The following is a 16,137-nucleotide window of genomic DNA, read 5'->3' as shown; positions in this document are numbered from 1 at the left end:
GTGCTATGGGGTGCATGGGTGGCTCAGCCAGTTAAGCAACTGTCTGTTGATTTCAGTTCAGGTCATGAGGTAGCCCTGCGTCGGCCTCCGCACTTAGCAGAGTCTGCTTGGGACTCTCTTCCCCTCTCCCTCTGCCCATTCCCCCTGCTCTCTCTCTCTCTCTCTCTAAAATAAATAAATAAATCTAAAAAAAAAAAAGAATGTTATGCCATATAACCTGTTTAATTTTAATTTGTATGTATTTAATTATTGAAGGGATAATGTCTTACTCATTTTCCATTATGTGAGTATTTTACAAATGGATTAATTTTGTTAATATTACAACAGTAAATAATTATAAAAGTAACAATAAAATCTTTACTATTTCAACTATTCTTTTACTTTCCATGTCATATAGCAAACAACAAATTCAAAACTTAAGTATAAAAATCATAAACCTATAGAACTCTGCATTTTATTGCCAAAGGTATTAAATTATGTCAATAAACCCCCAGTTATTACTGATAACAGGGATGCCAGCATATGCAGAATTACTCACTATTCCAAATGACAAGAAGCAATTACTAAAGAAATGTTTAAGTAGTAGACAATTCTTTAATTGTTTTATATTCTTTGGTTAAATATTTAACATTACTACATATATGATACAACAGAATACAAATAGCTCCCATCAGCTGTATCATATTTTTAAACTGGTAGAAAAAATATATAATTTCAAAGTGTTATTATGAGAGGTTAATACCATAATACTCTTCACTCATTAAATATAATATACAGGGCTGTTTTTACATTGATACCATTCATAATCAATGTAAAGAAGCTGTTTATAAACATGAAAAATGAAGCAAAATTTGATCACTGGCTAGCTGAAATAAACTTAAGAAATCAATGATTCTTTAAGGCTAGAATGCATGGCTTCATAAAAACCAGCCCTCATTCTCAATTGCCTCATTGGCCATTTTAAATGTCTTACAGCATCCCATAAAACATATTACCTTTTTTTCATAGGTGCGTTTTAAATGACTTTTCTCCATTTGAAACTTATTTTCTTGATCCTGTGAATAATAAATATTGATTTTTATTGTACTTAAAGTTGCTACTAGCGTCAATACAATTTGTAACCTAAGGAAATAAATCAATCTACCCGATGACAAACTTTAAGTTTTGTATATTATTACAGGAGCCCTACCTGTCCAATCTTCTAAACTACAAATAGAAACGTGAGTAGCTTTGTGTGAGGGCAGAACAGAAAACCTTAGTTCTCTGAAGATGTTCCTACTCTCAAAAGGGCCTACTTTACAGTGGAAGAGAACCTTTCTGGCCCTTAGGATTAGGAGACTACTTAAAAGTAATCAACTGACTCAATATGGAAATAATACATTTGAAATTATATCATATGTCAGTCTTTGGCAATTCTTGACCATGAGGGAAAGGGAAAGATCTACAAGATGTGAAGGAGAACGAGACAGTTTGAAGACTGGTAGAGAGTAATTTAAAGAGAAGAAATTATTCTAAAATAATAATGTATTTAAATAAGGTTTATTTTTTGAATGAATCAAAAAAGATTATTCAATAAAATTATTGTTCTTTATTCTCTATATCCCATCAGCATCTACTTTTGTTAAAATAAGTAAGATGAAAAATGATACAATGCAACAAAAGAAAAAAATGGCTACTTGTATGTCTGAGGATTTTCTTAATTGACTCTTATTTATACTTATAATCAAGAAAAGGAAAGGTGAGTTTTAGCCACTGCTCTGTATAAAAATACAGGACTCACCCTTAGTTGTTGCTTTCTTTGAAGTTCTGATTCCTGGAGCTGCTGTTTTAATTGACAGATGTTCTCTTCTAGTTCTTTAATCATACCAGATGCCTACAAGAATTTTAAGAATAATGAAAAACAGTACCATCCTAGAACTTCTGGTTGAATAGACTTACTTTTCCCCCTGATTGAAGGTTTAATCAGAATTAAAATCATCTATAAATCTGAATGAAAATTTTTTTTAAAAGTTTAAAAATTAATCTTTTAAAGTCAAAACATAAACTAAATTCTGCACAGTACTTAAAGTTACAAAAATATAATACTTATGTAAAGATAATGGGCTTACAGAAAAGCTTCTAAAGTTTAATTTTACAAGCAAACCCACTGAAATACTTCATGAAATAGCAAGTAACTGACTGCCTTAGAATTGCAGCTACAGGATTCTCTTTGTGGAGTATCTGACACAAAAGTGTGTGGGTGCCAGGAAGGGTGTCTATGGGTTCCTGTATATATGTGTATGTGATGATAGGAAAGCTAAAGCATGACCCAGATTTCAAAATAATAACAACAGTGTATATAGTTACTCTACAATATGCATTATTAACACAACTGAACATTTCTACTTGAATTTTTGTATGTTTCCTCCTTTAAAAAAATTTGGTACTTAAAGGGGTTAGCTTATAGCAGAATTTAGTTAATTATTAAGTATTTATATTATGCTCTGTATTAGACATTCAGCAGTTTCAGTATTTTAAATACCAATAAAAATTCTTGAAATTTCAGTTATTTCAAGAATAAAGCAGAAAGAGACTAATTTCAAATGCCAAATAGTTAGCTTCCACATGGCTATCTATGGCTCTATGCTGAGTAAGGTAAGTAACTACTTTGTATGGCTGTATCTACCAGCATATAATACCTTAGAAGCTGAAAGAGCATGCTCCTTTTTCAGAAGGCTTATATCAGCATCATATTTGGCTTGTAATAGTTTCATGTTTTGTTCATAATCGTTTACAAGATGATCTTTCTCTTTATGCAGTGTGTTGCGCCTAAAAGCAATAAGAGAATAAAATATACTTCTAATACATTTAGAATATCTAATAATGAACTTTTTTAGTGAACCAAATTCAAATGCACTATATTTCAATATATCAAGCAAGTATCCACATTTTAATCAACTGTTCTTAAACGTTATGCTTCTTATATTAAATAGGACTTTTAAAATTAACAAATGGCAATATTTATGCTAGAAACATCCCAAGGTTAAATGCACAGGTGTGATTAATTTTGGTAAATAATTTTTAGAGTTAATATCAGTACTTTACAGCCACATCTGATAGATATCTGACTTCAGACAATACCTTGCCTTTACTTCTTGTAATTCATTACATGTTATCTGGTAACATCTTTCAAGCTCCAATTTTTCTTGCATTAATTTCTGTCTCTGTAAGTTACTGTTCTCTGCTTCTCCAGTCAGCTGCTGGACACGTGACTCCAGTTCCTTGACCACCTGGTTCTGAAAGAATAGGTCATTGTTAGGAAAGCCTCCAACTGATTTTATAACACTTCTGTATCATTAAGTAGCCTGAAGAAAATATATACCCTATTAGAGATAAGAATACAGAAAATAAATGTATCATAAATCATACTGGTAAAAATTATACCAACCTCTAACTCAACAAGATCTTAAAAAAAAAAAAAAGAATGCTTTCTCCCATAAGAGTAAGACCATCACGTTTATATGCTTTTAGCTATTCATTCATTCATTCAACAAATATTTACTAAATCTGGTACTATTTCGGGATCTAGGGACAAGCCAGTAAATAAGAGAGACAAAGTCCTTATCCTCACAAAAGTTACATTCTCTTTATGCAACTATTAATAAATGTATATTTGGCAATGTTCTTTACTCTTCACTTGAAGCTCTAGAAACTTCTTAAAATCATAAAAATAATGTAGTATTTTTAATTAAAAATTTTTATTTTAAAAAATAAGTGATACTTGTATTATCACATTAGTGTATAAAAATATTTTATTACATAGTTGCAGTATTAGTGAATGAAATTTTCATTTGTTTCACATTTTTAGTTACTTACCATTTTATCAAAAGCACTGCATTTTCCAAAGTCTTCAAAAATCATCACATAATTAAATCATTTCCCTGTTATATGATGTTTAAGTTATTTTGAATTTTTCATCTTTATAAAACTAGATCAATATGTTTATAACTAGGTACTTTATCTAAAATTAGGGTAAGCAGACTTTAGATGAAGGGACAACTGATTTTCATTTTAACAATTACACTTCCAGTAAGTGTGAGCAAATAGAAAAGGTTAGGATGATGTTCCAATCAATTAGTATCTTTTTATACTCATTCTAAGATAAACATTTAAAATAAAGTTTAAGCATTAAATAATATTACAACCCTAACATTCTTTATTCATTCCATCCTTTCTTCATTATAATATGAATTTAGGTATATAATTTAAATTTTGGAAGCAATAGATTCTGAATTTGAGGAATGAAAATAATTACATCTAATGTAAAAACATGTTATATAGATATGGTATATAGAAAATACATACAATTCCTAGCTCAGAGTCTGACACATATCAGATGCTCACATTTCTTCTCCATGGATCCTATTCACTCTGCCTCATTATTAATGATCCCTCTGCTTTGGGGGTTCCTTTTAGAAGATAGTTCAATTTTCCAATACATATTCTAAACTCTCCTTGTTTCCTAAATATCGATTGACTGGAAGAAACAAAGAAAAGAATACATACTTGGCCTTCCAGTTTTAAATGGCAGAATAAAAATTATTTTTATTCCCTCTTCTCTTGGAAATTACCCAAAAGAGACAAGATATACTAGAAACAGAAATGAAACTCTGTCTTAATAAACCCGTGGAGAGGAACTTCTATCTCTGCCTATGAAGGAGTAGCTTGCAGCAGATCACACTTGCACTGAGAGAAAGTGAAAAACCCAAAAGACATCAAGAAAAAATCAATTTGAAGGCATTAGAGAACTTCCAAGGCAGCTAGGACTTAAGAGGGCCAGAGAAAGAAACCTCAGAGAGATGAGTCAACTCTCTCCATAAGCTGCTTTCACCTTTGAGGCATTCCCCAATCTTGGAGAGTGAGGATGAGGCAAGGCAATGAGAGCAGGGGGTGGCCTAGGCAGACAGGACTTGAGGAACCAAGATCCCTGAGAGAATGGGTGCACATAGGAGGGGGTTCCACTCAAGCAATTTTCTCCTCAAGGAATTTCCCAAATTCCTAACATTTATAGGGCAGATGGCTAAGAAACCAAAAGAAAATACTCTGAAATGCAGACTAGAGTTTTCGGCAGTGTCACTGTACTTAGGAGTGAAAAACTGTAGATTATTCAAGGAGGAAGGCCCTTGGTAACATCAGAGACTTTCACCTCAAACTGTGTAGAAGGCCACACTAGGAGTGGGAGTGAATCAGAGGTAGACCAAGGACTGCAACCCGGTCTTGAGTCACCTCGGTCCCTGAATGGATCAAGGGGAGCTGTCTCCACACCAGACGTCTCTCATAGGTTAGGGTGGCACCTCTTTGGGGAAGATAACAACATCCAGAGCATTTACTATCTTTCGTACACAATGTCTAGCATTCAATCAGAAAATACCAGGCACATCAAAAATTAGAATCAAGAGGAAAAAAAAAAACAGAAATCGACACGCAGAATGGTCCAGATACTGAAATTTAAAAATCTATGAGGAAAATTTACATGACTCAAGATATATGAGGAATGTCTGCAAAATGAAATGATGATCAAATAGAAATGTAGGAATACTCCAAGAAAGCATGACCCATGGCTGGAGATCTTAGAAAATGTGATCAGAACATGGTTATACAAACTAAGTGGGATGCAAATAATCTGTTGCTTGGTTAAACAATAACATATATACAAGTTGTGACCATAGCATCTCTGAACCCAATCTGGCATGAAAGAATAAGCAGGAAGGTCTGGGCTAGCTGAAAAATCACACAAAACCACATTTACAGGAAGCAAATTATGACCAAGGTCAATTCAGAGAAAGAAACAACAGTATGAGAAGACTTACAGCACCTGTAGAATAATAAATGCAACAGAATTCACTCACATAGTGAGTTATTCATTTTATTATCACCCGGCATAGTAAGACAGTTATTCATTTTATTATTTTTTAATTTATTATTATTTCATTTTTATGATGTATTTTTAAGGCATTTTCCTAACACTCATGGTGTCTTACATAAAATAGACCCAAAGTAAGTAAAATAAATTTAAGGGAAAACGTACAGATGTATATTGAAATACCTGAAGGACAACAATATTTAGGCAAAGTAACCTTTTTAAAACTGAATACAAAGAAGTGAGAGGATAGGGGCGCCTGGGTGGCTCAGTTGGTTAAGCGACTGCCTTCGGCTCAGGTCATGATCCTGGAGTCCCTGGATCGAGTCCCGCATCGGGCTCCCTGCTCGGCAGGGAGTCTGCTTCTCCCTCTGACCCTCCTCCCTCTCATGTACTCGCTCTCTCTCATTCTCTCTGTCTCAAATAAATAAATAAAATCTTTGAAAAAAAAAAAAAAGAAGTGAGAGGATAAAAAATAATAGAAGCCTCAAAATGGGATAAAAAGATATTCAGGAAAAAAGATGCTGTTGAATCATTACTTTGCAGGCTGTGACAGACAGTGTAGAGGGGAATTCCAGGTAGGGAACAACAAGATCAAGGAAGAAACAAGTAACTCTATAGTTAATGACAAACAGATTACCTTGTGTGCAAAGAATACCTTCCCACATCGTGAACTCAAAGGTGGCACTCGGAAGATGAGGTTGGAGTTCTTGAATGGGCATGGCTTATAAGCAGAAGTTATAATAGGCATTAGATTAGTAATTAAAGTTCTCGATCACGGGACATGAATGGGACAAACTGCATTTGTGGGGTACGGAACAAGAGGAGACAGGGAGAGCAACTAGCAGGTTACTAGAAGGGTCTTGGAATGAGGCAACAATGGCCTGAACTCAAGTGGTAGCTGTGGAAACAGAAAGGAAGAGAGAAGATCCAAGGAAATTTTTGGAGTAGTAAATAGTATGATTAAATAAAATACCGAGTAAAGGAGATGACAAGTGGCAAGAATTATAAATCTTCCAGGCTCAAAATCTAATATGCCAAGAGAATTATAGCACATTGAGAACTAAGAAAAAGCTCAGCAAAGAGTATTATGTTGGTAGGAAATAAAGCCATGATTTTCAGTAAGTTACATATCAGGAAATTATAAAATATCCAATGGGCCTTTGGTTATGCAGCTGATAGAATAAGACATAAGGACTGGGGATACAGGTGCTGGAATTTTACATTCAAACATTTGAATCCTATAGGAGCTAAAAATTAGAAAGGGTTAGTAACTCAGCAACTATTTAGAGTGGCAAAAAGATTGATATATTTTATCTTATTACATAAATTTATTGAAATATGACAAAAAGATGTACAAATCTTAAGTATACATTTTAATAACTGTTTACAAATTGAAAATACCCATGAGCCACTACGAGATGTAAACATTACCAGCCGTTCTGAAGCCTTATTCGTCATCCTCTCCACAAAGGCAACCACTACTCTTTCATCACAAAAAAATTAACTTTGGCTTTGTTGAGCTTCCTATAAATGGAATCATAGAGTACTCTTTTGGGTCAGGCTTCATCATGCATATTGTATGACTGAGAGATTCATCCATGTCATGGGGTATAGCAGTAATTAAAACTTTTTCATTGCTATATATAGTCCCTTGTATGAACATACATAAAATAATTTATCCATTTTATTGATGGATTATTTTCAGTGTCTGGCTATTAAAAATAATGTCGTTATGAACACTTTCATAAATATTTTATGGTACATATATATGCACTGATTTGTTTTGGCTATATTTCCTGTAGTGAATTTGCAAATGATTTGAGTCACAATTGATTTGAAAACTATGCCCATGCAAAACTCTGTAAGTGAATACTTACAACAGCTCTATTCATCAATGCCAAAAAACTGGACATAAACAAGATATCCTTCAATAGATAAATGAATAAACAAACTATAGTACATCCATATAACTGAATGTTATTCATCAATAAAAAGAAATGAGTTTTTAAGCCACAAAAACATGAAGAATCCTTAAATGTACAATTGCTTAGTGAAAGAAACCAGTCTGAAAAGGATACATACTGTATGATTCCAATTGTATGACACTGTGAAAAAGACAAAACTAGGCAAACAATTAAAAAGATTAGTGGTTCCCAGGGATTCTAGAGAGAGGGGCAAGGGATGAATAGAGTAAAGCACAGGTGATTTTTTAGAACAGTGAAAATATGTATGACACTATAATGATGGATACATGAGAAGATGCATTTGTCAAAGCACATGGAATTTTAAAGCACAAAAAAATGAACCCTATATTATGCAAATTTAAAAAATCATTTAGGAATTGGGGGGAATCTGAGGAAGAAATGCAGACTGTGACAAAAGAATCTAGTTATATTACAAATACATGAAAAAACTCATTGAAGGGATGGGGAAAAAGTGATGGCCTAAGCAATTTTAAAATGAGTGGAGTCTGCAAGGCCAAAAGCAAAAAGTAACTGCTTATAAGCACTGTACTCAAAGTTGGTTCCCATGGGGTTATGGATTAATAACTCTGATACTGGTATACATGTATACGGGAATGGAACAACTAAGTAACAATGAAGAAGGATGGTGGAAGCCAAGTTTCCACTGTTAGATTAAGAATTTACAGATACACAATGGGAAGAGGCTAGAACAATCCATGTGGTAATTCATTTCAGTTACAGACATCACTAAGAAATTATGTTTAGATAGATGATTACATATAGAAATATTTATAAAAAGGCATATATACACAGGTAAGTATATGCACATACACTCCCTTGCTCCATCAGGTAAAAGGGCATAAAAGAAAAGACACCCCAACAATACTGAGCACACCTAGCACACAGGTCTTGGTTTCTAATACCTTCTCCATGGTATCCGCATTGATGGGGATATGTCAAAGGGGCACAGGAGCCCACTGAAAGATCTCCCAATGGCCAAAGCTGGAACAATTTGAGCAAAAAAATAAGGAATATTGGATTATAACCCAGAATATAAAATAAATAATATCCCAAGTCCATACTGATATAAATGATTCAATAAATGAATAAATGAGAAAGAAGAGACAAATCTCCCATGCAGAAAAACTTCAATTTATATAGATACTCCATCCTCAAGTATGGAGAGCATAACTCCCTACTTCTTAAGCATGGGCAGCCAGGTGATCAAGGTTAATCTCAAAACTGATGTCACTGGGCGCCTGGGTGGCTCAGTTGGTTAAGCATCCGACTCTTGATTTCAGCTCAGGTAGTGATCTCAGGGTTGTGAGATGGAACCAGCATCAGGCTCTGCACTCAGCAAGGAGGCTGCTTGTCCCTCTCCCTCCCCGCTTGCACATGCTTTCATTCACTCTCTCTCAAATAAATAAATAAAATCTTTCTTTAAAAAAAGTGATGCCATTAATTTCACATACCACTGATATGATATGATGAGAATAGCATTGCACCTGTGGGATCCTACTGCCTCAACCCAGAACTCCAGTCTAATAGTAAGAAAAACATGAGACAGGGGTGCCTGGATGGCTCAGTCGTTAAGCGTCTGCCTTCGGCTCAGGTCATGATCCCAGGGTCCTGGGATCGAGCCCAGTGTCGGGCTCCCTGCTCAGCAGGAAGCCTGCTTCTCCCTCTCTCACTCCCCCTGCTTGTGTTCCCTCTCTCGCTGTCTCTGTCTCTGTCAAATAAATAAATAAATTCTTTAAAAAAAAAAAAGAAAGAAAAACATGAGACAAAATCCAATAGAGGAGCATCCTACAACATGCCTGACCCACATTCCTCAAGACTGTCAAGATCATGAAAAACAAGGAAAGCCTGAGAAACTGTCACAACCAAGAGTAAACTAGAGAGACGTAACAACTAAATGTAATGTTATGTCCTGCATGAGATCCTGGACAACAGGACATCACATAAAAATTAAGGAAAACTGAATAAACTATGGAGTTTAGTTAATAATAATGTAACACTACTGATTCATTTGTTACAAGTGGGCCAAAATAATGTAAGACGTTACTAAAGGAAACTGGGTATGGGGTATATGGAAACTGTGTACTATCTTGTCAAATTTTCTATAAATCTAATACTGTTTTTTTTTTTTAATAAAAACTACTTTTTTTAAATGGTCATTTAATTCAAAATGATGAACTGGTGCTATCTGGGGGTTTCTTTATAATTATGAGGCTGGGAGAAGACATGCTGGTGGCGACTACAAAATGACAAATTCCAGCCATCTCAGAGAGGAGATGAGTTGCTCCATGAATTATCACATGTCCCTACTAACAACAGTTAATAAATGGCTAACAAAATTCTCAGGTGTCTAAGGCCCTTTGATACTTTTTAAGGTTGGGGTTCTTAAACTTGATACAGGTCCATGAACACAATTCAGAGTGTCAGGAAATTAGAATGGAGAAGAAAATCTCATCTTAATTTTCACCACCCTAATTGACCTTCAGCATTTCCCTTCAACTAAGAATATAGTCAACAAACCAAGGTAGTATTTAGCAATACCTATGACTAACAGAAATCACAGATATTTTTATAGTCCATCATAGTTTGGGATAATCGCTAAATATTGTTTATCTTCATTCTTATTCAATAAATTACAATGGTTATCAGGCCCACTGCTAAATCTTGATATTTATTGCATTAGTTTAGAAACATATGTATTACTTTATCATGACTTTGATTTATTAATATTTCGATAACTATAACTCAATAAAACTTCTCTTTGTAATCTTAATATTTTATTAAACTTAAAAGTATTTTTCTGAGAAGGACCACATAGACTTCACAAGATTGCCAGTGGGATCCATGATACAGAAAAAGGTAAAGAATTCCACTAACAGAGCCTAAAATTGCAATAAAGCCATCCACAGACTTTCAGTGTGTCTAAGCATTGATATGAATAGAGCCCTATATTTTACAGCTGTCACCTCCCCAAGCATCTAATAATTTGGCTATAATTTTCATATTTATAAGTTCTAATATATTGTTTTAAAAACTCACTGTTTACATGTTTTAATTATGAATTTCACACAAGAAAATCCTTGCCAATACCAAAAGACGTAAGTCTAATAATCTATACAAGTATCTGCTTACAACAAATGGCAATGAAACAAAACAAGACTCAACAAAAAAAAAAAAAGAAAGAAAGGAAAGAAAGAAAGAAAAAACCTGAAAGAACAACAAAACCAAGAAACTAATTCTCAGTGACAGTCCCATCTTTCATCTTAAGCCATGCCTTGAACTCTACCTTATTTAATTATTAAATCAGGAGCTGCTCAGCAAGATCTGTCTAGTTTTGATGATTCTTAAATTCAATCCTGCTGACAGACTCTGTCCATTTTTCTCATATTTACTGTTACCTAATGACAAGGTCTGAATGCTAATTTTTAACTTCAAATTTCATTAAAAATAGAATGAAGTTACTTTGACAATGACCGCTTGGCTCCAAAGCATCACTTTTCTTTACATCCCAAATGTATAAAAATTAAAAATTCCACTGTGAAAGATCTTGCTCTTATATTATTTAATTAATAAAATATGACTCTGTAAGTCAACATTTTAGGCAATCAAGTTTCAACTTTAAAATTATTATGTTTAATTCATGTTTGTAAAAATTTAGGATGTTGAGATGGCAAAAATGTATTTCAGATATAAATTTCATGTTCGTTCATGGATGTTGGATACATCATTATATTTATTATCCAGAAAATAAATTCTTGAATTTTTTCTTTTACCCCAATAAACCTGATCCACCCCTAGCCTTCTGCATTGCACTTAACAGCGTCATCGTTTGCTGGCTGATACTTATGTCCAAGCCAGCCCCTCTCTTACCTAAACTACAATAATAGCTTCCTAATTGGTCTCCCATTCTTGGCCCCTCACACTTTTTTCTCTGCCCAGGGCCAGAGAGACATGTTTAAAATATTAGTCAGATGGAATCAATTCCATGTGCTCAACCCATTAAAAAATTCAATACAAATATACTAAAAATTCACTGAATTGTACACTTTAAAATAATTTTGTAATATATAAATTATACCTCAGTAAAGCTGTTTAAAAAAAAAAGAATCAATTACAATGGTCTACACAGCTTTCTCGGATGTGTGCCCTAACTTCTTTTCCTACCACGCCCCCTTCTGCTTCCAGTGCTAGGTCTACATTGCCCCCTTGCTGTTTTCTGAACTTGCCCAACACATCCTAGTGTTAGGATCTTTGCACTGGCTGTTCCTTCTGCCTGAAATGCTGTTCCCATATTATGACATGGATTCCTCCGATACTTCCTTGGGTCCCTTTGTAAATGCCCCACCTTCACAAAGACTTTCCGTGACTGCCTCACCTGTGGTAGCAACCTCCTCCACTCTATCCCCTCACACCAGAGTAGCTCAACCTTTTTTTTCTTTTAATTATTGCTCCCTTAATTAAGGAGGCTTTTTAGTTATTTTTTCTTTTAGTTGTTCCTTACCCTGAAATTTTAATACCCCAGACTTGCTGTATATAAACTGTGCCCACTGGAATGTCACAAACCACTATAATATCTAAAATTTCTTTTATCCCAACAACCAATAGATACCCCCTTGAGGACAAAGTCACCTCCATTTACAAGGCAGGTCTTAAACTGAATTCTTTTTCATCAGAACACTTATCACCACTGGACAGTTATACTTCTTTATTGGCTATCACCTGCACAAAAATGTGAGCATTGTGGAGAAGGACTTTTTGGTCACCACTATGGCTCCAGTATCCAGTATAATGCCTGGCATGTTTTTATAATAGACTACATATGTCTCTTGGATTTACTACGCTTTAAATAGGGAGGAGGGGGTGACCCTCAGGGTAGAAGGCCCTGGAAACTGTTGTTGTTGAGTTGTAGGAGCTCCTTACATATTCTGGATGTCAATCCCTTACCACATATGTGATTTGCAAATACATTCGCTCTGCTTGAAAAAAGAAGAAAACAAGAGGAGGAGAAGGAGGCCACCAGCAAATGAAAATACTGGATATGAAAAAATATAGTAGCCAAATAAAAGGTGTAATAGACACAATAAGCAGAAGGAAACCTACTAAAGAATTAATTGGTGAGAGTAAGATCAGAACAGAAAACCATCCCAGGAGCAAAGAATAGGAAGGACATACAAAGAGGTAGAAAGCGTAAAATAAAACCTAAGAGGTAGGAACAACAGATCTTTTTGGAGGAACAATGGAAATAAATTTCTCTGAACACAGATTTATTTTAATTATGCTCAGTTAGCCTCTGTATAGTACATGGTTAGTTTCTGATGTAGTGCTCAGTGATTCATTAGTTACACGTAACACCCAGTGTGAACACAGATTTAAAGGGCTCAAATAATGCCCAAAAATCCACACCTAGGGACATCAGAGTGACATTTAACATTTATAAAAGTCAAAGATATTTGCTGATGTTCAAAACTGCTCATATCTTCTATAATTAAAAACCATTTTAGGCCATACTTCTAATGTTTTTCTTTTAGTGTTGTTCTATTATCTTCTGGTATCAAATATTGAGTTGAGAAAATCTGAGGGAAGCTTAACATTTTCCCGTTTTAAATGACCCGAGTTTTTGATGTTTTTCCTTTATTGGGGGGGGGGGTGTTGTGGAAAGAGTTTCAATCTGGCCATTCAAAGGATTCTAAAGAGTCTCAAGGACTCCCCCGGACGTGCTCACCATACTCTAAGAACTGCTGTGGTATGAAATATCTTCAGAAAATAACCTCAAGTCTTCTGCTAAGATCCCAGGCTTCATAAAGGAGGTGGGAGAGGGGATAGAAAGATCTGGTTGTTTTTGGTTGTTAATTTTATCATTAAAAAAGTTTTATTATGGGACATTTCAAACATATACAAAAGTAAAAGGAATAGTATGATAAACGCACTTGTGTCCAGCACCCAAAGTCAACATCTAGCTGCTTCCTAAACAAACCTCCTAGGAATCCAATGTGTTGAAGCACCACCTGCACGTCCTCTCCCAGAGGTGACTGGTGCTGACCAGTCCCGAGCCTCTAGGAGAACCCCTGGTGTCATCCAGTTTGCTTGTAGATTTCTTCAATGCTGATTTAGGGTTCCGCTTCCTTGAACTGGTCAGTTTCCATTCATCCATTGCCTTTCCAACTCCAAAAATTTTATTACTTCCATTATGCTCTTTGTCCTTCTGGGTTTACACCTTTTTCTTTATCCCTTTACTATCATTTTTATGGGAGGGGATGGAGGCCAACACAATCTTCAACTGGCCATCTTTAAGCAAATGTTGATTAACTTCTTGAATTGATCATTTTCTCATTTATGTCTCTCTTGATTATCATTCTTGTATGTTACATTTTCAAAGATAATATTTAAAAATTATCTATTGAGCACTTATTATGTAACTTAATTTATGTATATTAATTTATTAAAAATCTCCAACAAGGACGCCTGGGTGGCTCAGTTGGTTAAGCATCTGCCTTCAGCTCAGGTTGTGATCCTGAGGTCCCGGGATGGAGCCCCGCATCGGCTCCCTGCTTCTCCCTCTACCTCTGCCCCTCCCCCCTGCACTCTCTCTCTGTCTCTCGTGCCCTCTCTATCTCTCTTAAATAAATAAATAAAATCTTTAAAAAAAAATTTCCAACAACATCTATTACACTGTACTACTGTTATCCTATCTAACAGATGAGGAAAATTAACATGTGAAGAACTCACATGGCACTCAAGTTAGTAAGCCGGGATTTGAACCCAAAACCCTAAAGCCCAAGTTCCAAGTCACTGTGGATCCTGCTTCCCATTTCTTTAACTCTGCGAGATAGGCTGTAGAACTGGTCTAGGGGTCTCCAAGACAAGCCAGAGAAACCGACTCTTGTTCAAATTCCACAGCTTTAAATTCAAGGAAGTCCACGGCCCAGCCAGGTTGGCCTGAGTGGACTGTCAGTGGAAAATGAGAACTGTGTTCATGCCTAGGACACAAGGCTCTACCATTCTATAAGGTCATATCGTATATAGGAACAAGACTGATGAGGTGTACTTGCCTCAGATGTGAGGAGCCCTGTCTATGTACCCATGAGCCTACCTGTTTCAGCCTTATGTATTTTAGGAAGTCAGCTAACCTTCTCAAAGGCTGAAGATGCTCACTCTCTCAGACCTATCCTCCGTAACCAGGTGTTCCCTGAGGTGGCTCTTGAGGGGAATCCTTCATCTTTCCTTAGAGAAAGTGACTGGTCTCTCTGCTGTGTACTCTGGTGACCTCCTTCTGTATCGTCTCAGGAAGGGAACTTTTGGGGCTTACCCATGTGATATCTGGGTCTGGTCCCTCAATCAAGTTGAAATGAAACAGAAGGAAGGAAGGAAAGGAGGGAGGGTCTCTAGACTGAAAGTCAGTAAAAACAACAACAACAACAAGAAAAAAGATTTGTAAAGGCTTCTGGGGGTTAAGAAGAAAAACAGTGGCACTGAACAATCCAGACTGAAATCCCACAGCAGACTTCAAGAGACTGTCCATTGTTGCATATAATTCTGTATCAAGTCAGAAGGTAAAATGTTTTTTTAAAATTCTATAACACATTTATTTATGCACTGCACACATTGAGGAAGCATGGAGTCATGGAGATTAATAGGATAGTTACTAGAAACGGCAAGAAAAGGAAAAAAAAGACTCACCGTGGACTGTGTCTGGGCCATGTATTCACCTTCCATTTTATTCAGACGCACGTTTGTGTCCTCGAGCAACTCTTGAATATTTTCTGTGTGCCGCTTTTGAAGATCAAACTTTTCCTTTTCCATTTCTGCGACGGCATTGTGGAGCTACACAGTGAATTCAAGAAGTGACTCTTTCACTATTATTATAGAAGAGGCTACTTTGCAATTCAGAAAAAAATGTTTTCCTATATTTCTCTATTTATTTATTTGGTGACCTGAACAATAAAAGATATAAAACTCATAAATAAACATTCCAAGTAAAGAGATTATATAAAAGATTGTTATAAGATTTATATAAAAAGAGTATATAAAAAATTGTTAAACAATTTTTTTCAGGGTGCCTGGGTGGCTTAGTCGGTTGAACATCCAGCTCTTGATTTCGGCTCAGGTCATGATCTCGGGTTCGTGAGACAGATACCTGCATCGGGCTCCATGCTCAGTGGGAAGTCTGCTTGAGATTCATTCTCTCCCTCTCCCACTGCCCCTAACCCCACTCTCTCTCTCTAAAATAAACAAGTAAATCTTAAAAAAAAAGAA

General features: G+C 35.4%; 1 protein-coding gene across 4 annotated transcripts in view; it reads right to left on the bottom strand.

The window, feature by feature from the left end:
• The window catches only part of CEP112 (centrosomal protein 112), a 422,424-nt gene that overhangs the window by 316,904 nt on the left and 89,383 nt on the right, over positions 1-16,137 (bottom strand). For all 4 annotated transcript variants that reach the window (XM_078065962.1, XM_078065964.1, XM_078065965.1 and 1 more), the window contains exons 12-16: positions 15,562-15,705; positions 3,121-3,275; positions 2,679-2,808; positions 1,781-1,873; positions 996-1,055 (exon numbers count right to left, since the gene is read on the bottom strand). In XM_078065962.1, coding sequence (XP_077922088.1) covers positions 996-1,055; positions 1,781-1,873; positions 2,679-2,808; positions 3,121-3,275; positions 15,562-15,705 — 582 coding nt within the window. The remainder of the gene's footprint in view (positions 1-995; positions 1,056-1,780; positions 1,874-2,678; positions 2,809-3,120; positions 3,276-15,561; positions 15,706-16,137) is intronic.

The sequence above is a fragment of the Halichoerus grypus genome, chromosome 2, assembly GCF_964656455.1.
Source record: "Halichoerus grypus chromosome 2, mHalGry1.hap1.1, whole genome shotgun sequence".
Lineage (NCBI taxonomy): Eukaryota > Metazoa > Chordata > Mammalia > Carnivora > Phocidae > Halichoerus > Halichoerus grypus.
The sequence above is the reverse complement of the archived record's forward strand: the minus strand, read 5'-3'. Positions and strand labels throughout refer to the sequence as shown.